This window comes from Sphaeroforma arctica (genome assembly GCF_001186125.1).
Source record: "Sphaeroforma arctica JP610 unplaced genomic scaffold supercont1.45, whole genome shotgun sequence".
Taxonomy (NCBI): domain Eukaryota; class Ichthyosporea; order Ichthyophonida; genus Sphaeroforma; species Sphaeroforma arctica.
Window position 1 is genome coordinate 159,269 of NW_014040513.1, and position 6,716 is coordinate 165,984.

At 39.7% G+C, this 6,716-nt stretch overlaps 1 protein-coding gene across 1 annotated transcript; it reads right to left on the reverse strand.

Annotated features, from left to right (window-relative positions):
- Positions 1–666: 666 nt before the first annotated feature.
- Positions 667–6,636, reverse strand: SARC_01185 (hypothetical protein; the record flags this gene model as incomplete). The annotated part of the gene is made up of 7 exons (XM_014305106.1): positions 667–1,298; positions 2,115–2,216; positions 2,473–2,629; positions 3,338–3,462; positions 4,692–4,817; positions 5,526–5,665; positions 6,438–6,636. 7 exons carry the CDS (start codon positions 6,634–6,636, stop codon positions 1,158–1,160), a joined length of 990 nt encoding a protein of 329 aa, XP_014160581.1. The 3' UTR covers positions 667–1,157.
- Positions 6,637–6,716: the final 80 nt, after the last annotated feature.

The window sequence follows — 6,716 nt, forward strand, 5'->3', positions numbered from 1 at the left end:
TCCTTTAAAAAAAGGAATTAACAATAGTTGCCGTCAAATGGTATGTTCTCTAGGCCTGTGTGTGTTGTAAATACATTTGTAGGCTGTAGTCTTCTCATGTACTATTGCCATCTATCGCTTGTCATCGGCCTTAACCACTTTTATCCTTTCGTCGTGTGTAGTTTTCGCCTACAGTGAAAGATTTCTTGGTAGTCGACAAGAAGGATATGTACCAATTCTACATATTTGAATAGTGTTTCAGGTATTTCAATGACATGTCCTATTTTTCAAAAGTATCTAGAATGGGTTGGTGGCTCATAAATACAATCAAAAAGAAATACTGGGATTTCATCGAGGACAGGTGACAGATACTAATTAATCAATGGAGGAAGAACCTCCATGGAACCACCGGTCCAAGAGACTGGTCAAACAAAGCGAGTAAAGATTTAAAAGTCCACGGAGACGGCTTGCAAGTTAGACTGGATGGCAACAGAGGCACTCCAGTGTTGGGTACTAGTTATATATATATATATATATTATATGTATATATGTATATATATATATATATATATAATATATAGATACATATATATATATATATATCTATATATATTTAGAGTGCTTGTATATTTTCACAAGTATGAATAAAACCTTAGTGCAAGCGCAGAAGATCATAAAATATTGTAACTTCAATGCATATCTATTTATAATATTCCTATCGTATCGGGTAAATATCATGTAAACGTCCGTCTCAGCCGATACTAGCTAGAAAACAGTCCTATTAGCCTGCTGGTACTATTTTTACGCTAAATGTCACAAATTCCTCCAGGCCAAATCGACTGTATTTGCCTACAGTCCCATCACAGACCAAACACCCCACCACACGAACACCCCACAAGGGCTGTTCTGACATTGCCGTATAAACAACACAGCCGTTTCATCGTACGTATTCCATCCTATATCGTACGCCAACGAGCTGGACCCAGCTCACCCGAGAATCTACTCAGAAAGCTCATCCGCACCCCATTTCTCTGCCCTATTCCACTTCATATGATTGCACTCGTTCTCACGGCATATGTAAATACTGAGTGTGGAAGGAAGCCCCGATGTGAAGCTAGTCAGCTGTACGAGCTGATCTAAAAATAGAACCGTGCAGATCTAAAAATATAACTGTGCACCTATTCATTCCCACTTCGGACCATGGCCCGTTTCTGCGGAGTGGGTGCGGGGGTGGAGATGGTGCTCTTACCCAGAGCTTTGCTCAATACCAACTCTCTATACTTCTCGTAGTGTATGTAGTTAGTCGTGGTGATGAGATCCTGGGAAGGTGTAGAGTTGGGCGTTTGTGAGGAGGCGTTAGTATTATATTGTAGTGGATCTGTTAGTCTGTTTACTATCTGTATTGCTAAAGGATTGTATTGTATTGCGGGAGGCTATGGTGTGATACGACATGTGTATGAAACAAACTCTTTTAACGTGGAATCCTTCAAATTTTCTGCATAGCATTTGGGCGCACTCATTTGGCGTTGAATAGGGGCGAAAACAGATACCTTTCTTAACAGTATAATGCGCATACTACAGCAGATTGACAAGTGGCCTTAGTCGAATATATATATGTATATATACATATACAGATATATATACTACTAAAAGTTATATACCAGTGCATAACCTAGTCAACTGCTTATTCTCCATGTTTCGGTGTCTAACGGTGCATGCGTCTACATCGAGATGTTGTATGAGAGCTACCGATACCGCATCGAGTACTTGTACGACGAGTGCATGGTCCTGCCTATTTATGGCATCACAATAATAACATACAACAGTATATTATCACATTACTTCTCTTATACATTAATGGCCTCCCTTTCGAGTCGGTTAACATTGTGTTTGCGTAGTTTGCAATGATAGTTAGAAAGTGAGAGCTTCGCATATGCATGTATGTCTTGTTGGTGTATTTGGCGCATGTATATAGAGATCAATAACAGGTATCAAGTATATATATAAATAGATATATATATAACAGGTAGAATTTATACCTGTATATATAGATAAATAGCACATTTGTACATTTGTACATGTATGTATACTTCGTATACCACATTTTCTCTCTCGCATATATGGAGGGCACTTACGTTCATATGTTGCCGCAGTATCAAATTTCGCAGATGGATGAAGTCTGAATGGGATTCGTTGTCCATTTCCACCATTCCCCATTCGTATTTACGACCCCGTACCTGTATAGGTATGTGTGCATATATATATATATATATATATATATATATGTTAGATATCGTTAAAGAGTCCAATCCTCGGCTATCCTCAATAGCGGAAATTTTCCCGCAAGATAAATGTTATACCCAACTGCAGATAGACCAGCACACAGCAACAATCATCTGCACACCCACACAAACACCCACACCCACACACCCATACACTCAGAGTGAGAGAGACATATATATACGTATTTGTTGCATATGCAACTATACATACCGTCCGTCCGTTGAGCTCGTACTTGTCACGAGACGATGTAATGGCGAATGGGATGTGTTGTTTGTAGTCCTCTTTTTCGCCCCCATTCGCCTCATTCGCTGCCACTGATTGGCTTTCATCGGCGCTGTCATCATCGCTATCGTCCGCGGGCAGTACACTGTAATAGATACACGTGTATATTGAAATAAAGTTGACTGGTCGGTTATATGTTTAAGTATGTGTATATGTATATGTACGTGTATGTGTATATGTAAATGTACGTGTATGCGTATGTATAAGTACAAGTATAAGTGTATGTGTGCGTGTATGTGTGTATGTGCGTGTATGCGCGTGTGTAAGTGTATATTTACTTGTGAGCGTACATAAATTTTTTATGTAAGTGTATATTGATACATGTTCGGCCAGGTCGGTCTATTTCTTAACCAATGTATAAGAACTATTACAATGCTTAACAGTACATGCACAATGCATATTCGCACCTAACATTGCGCAGAGAGTTGCTACTGGCACTCTCCCCATGGCTATCATCTGTGGGCAGTATACTGTTTTATACACAGGCATACGAAAGGGTCTAAAGACCTAAAACCCAAAACCCTAAAACTCAAAAGACCCCTCGGTGCATGTAGCAACATACGTCTAAACACATACACAGTATATATGTGTTGATGTACTATCAATATTTAGACATAGTAATAGGCCCGTTTTCTTATATATCTTGTACATCAGACAATCCGAAACAATGAACCATCTACCTACCAAGGCCCGTTCTCTTATATATCTTGTACATAAGACAATCCGAAATAATGAACCATCTGCCTACCAGCCTGCTGAAAACGCCAATTTCCTCTTGAGATGAAACACTTACAACTCATACGGATCGAAAGGCCTGATGCCCGCTCTCTGGAGGTCTCGGCTTATGGCAAGCTTAAGGCTGTGACGCTCATCGACTGTCAGTGTGTCCGATTTACCGATCACGGGAATTATGTTCACCTGTATGCAACAAGCAAAGGACCACGTGAGCACGCGAATATATTTGTCTATATATATATATATATATACATGTTCACCTGTGGATGGCAGTGGTGAGACACATATGATAAAGTAGATAGATCTATACGTATAATGGTATTCTTTGTGGTAGTCTGGTACACCTGTGGTGGTAATGGAGAGTAACTGGAAAGATTACAACGGAAAAGTATAGTGGTATACTTTTTACGGAAATGCCTTGGGAGAGATGTGTACCGATTCTTGCACTATCATATATATACGTGACATATAAATATCTATTTACTGCATGTAGATATAGATACTACCGATTCTCACATTATCATTTTATATATATACATATACATGACATATACATACATATACGTGACATGTAAACACATACACAAGATGTATATATACATATATATACTATATGTATATAGGTATAAATATCGGAATTGAAAGGTAGATATACACATATATATACTATATGTATATAGGTATAAATATCGGAATTGAAAGGTAGATATACACATACACTATATGTATATAGGTATAAATATCGGAATTGAAAGGTAGATATACACATATACCATATGTATATAGGTATAAATATCGGAATTGAAAGGTAGATATACACATATACTATAGGTATATAGGTATAAATATCGGAATTGAAGGGTAGATATACACATATACTATATGTATATAGGTATGAATATCGGAATTGAAAGGTAGATATACACACAAATTATAAACATATATGAGCACTATTCCATGTTCTGCAGATTGGCCATAGTGCCGATACCCAAATGCAACAACCCTCAGTGGTGTTGAGAGAGATAAACTACACGCACTCACACACATCTATATGCATTGTCGCACAATAAGGTATACAGATGGCAATTGAAACAGACACCTGTATACATACATACACACCGATATGGATACAGGCATACATATAATTCCATATCCTGCATACATATAATTCCATATCCTGCAAACTTGTCATGGTGGTGATGTCCAGCGATGACAATCCACGAGCGCTGGGGTGCATGTATACAATCGCACGGCTAAAACAGACCTCAATACACCTTGTATCATCATATTATTTATGTATCACCCTACTATATATATATATATATATCATATATATATATATATATAAATACCATTGCGAATGAGAACGGGACACATATGTACACATAGACTTGAGCATGCACTCATCATACCATATCCTGTAGACTTGTCATGGTGGCGATGTCCAGCGGAGACAGTCCACGAGCGTTTGGAGAGATGAAGTAGATGCATGCATGCACTCGCGTATCCGACACACGACCTCGTTTTGGCGCCATTTCCTGCCACCCCCCCCAAAAGGTATTAAAGCGTTTGAGTCATTTTTTCTTTTAGGAAGGAACAAGTGTAACAAGTGTAAATAGTCGAACTAATCAGACCCTAGGGGTGTGATCTGAGGGGACTTAATATATTCAAAAGATGTGTTCAGAGGAGACAGAGAGCATCTGTTAGATTCGTAAGCATTCAGAGAGAGAGAGTTTCTCGCAGCATGTAACAATGCATCGCGTGAGTGCGTGAGTGTGTGTACATGTACAGTTGTGGCAGAAGGATTTGGCAAGCTAGTAAGTGGTCGTTAGTGTATCAGAACTCGGAGCTAGCATGCCATGTATTTAAAACAGGCACTGAATCCCTCGCTGAGTACAGAACTGCGAGACCTTCTCCGTATAAAACCCTAAACCCTAAACCGAGGCTGAAAAGAGAGCATACGTAAGAGATAAGATATCGAAATTAAACGGACGTACAAAATCCGAACACAATCTGAAGTCGTACAAAATCCGAACACAATCTGAAGTACATGGAGAGACGGACTACTGGAGGTTACATAGTTGACACTGTGTCAACAACCAATTGTCATCCATCTGACGCCCTGTTGGTGTATCTGGTATATCAGTAATACCATCGGTAATTATGAGACAGCCCCCTGTATGTGGTATCTCCCTATACAATTGGTCACTAGTATTATCAGTATATATATATATATAACTCAGTACCTGAGAGAGAAAACGCTTGAACTGGCTCTGCACGTAGGCCTTAGCGCAGTTGTGTGCGCCTGTGTTGTCGATGAAGTCGCCGTATCCGGGTGTGTCCACAACCGTTAGCTTGAGATTTACACCACGTTCCTCCATGTCCTCTAGATCAGAGAAAGTGGGGCGCCAAATTTAGAGTGAGATATACATTTGACTGGTAGGTATATATTGGTGGTGACAATACGTCGTGAGCAGCATGTGAGGAGCCAACAGTGCGCAGATCACGGGGGTATTCAGTTCACTATAATGTATATATATATATATATATACATATATATATCAAGCAGTACTTCACGGAACAACAGGATCAATTGAAAGGTATCGTATACTGCCCAACTGTGCAATTGGAATGGGTGCCGCGGTTTGCACAACCACTTAAGGAACTAAATAAACGTAAAAAAAGAGATATCGCACACGGACAGCTGTTTATAACATAGGACTATCAAAACGTACAGCAGATACACATATAAGTTCGCACTGATCTTCAGCGTAGCAACGATAGATGTATTACTATGTGAGTGTAGGCCGATGAGATATTCTTCTGCATATCGCGTGAGTACTAGTACAGAGAGAGGAAAGCATCTTCACTAGCCACAGGAACGCTAACTCATACATATATATCACCAGACATTCACACACACACACACAAATACACGCTCGACTGACGCGTGACTGTGCAAAGATAATATCATATATGTCACCACAGACACCCACAGCACATACACAACACGAGTGACTGTGCGAGTATAATGACACACATATCACCACAGAAACCCACAACACACACACAGTACACACATACATACACACGAGTGACTGTGCAAGTATATCAACACACATATCAACACTAAGTACCCAATACAACACACAACTTACGCGTGACTGTGCGAATATAAGGAGAGGTGGCATTCTTGTCAATAGGCTCTCTCTGGAAGTTGTGGGCAAAAAGAGAGTCCACAAATGTGGACTTGCCCAGCCCCGATCGCCCGAGTACCATCACTACAAAACGGTAGCGATGACGAGCTCCATGATTGTGCGCCTGGGGGTACAAGTGAGATATTGTATTAGGGATCATATTGTATTAGAGGTCTATAAAGAATACCCATTTAGAAACTATACCGGTGCATTGTCTGGGCAGATATAGGAACCATAGTA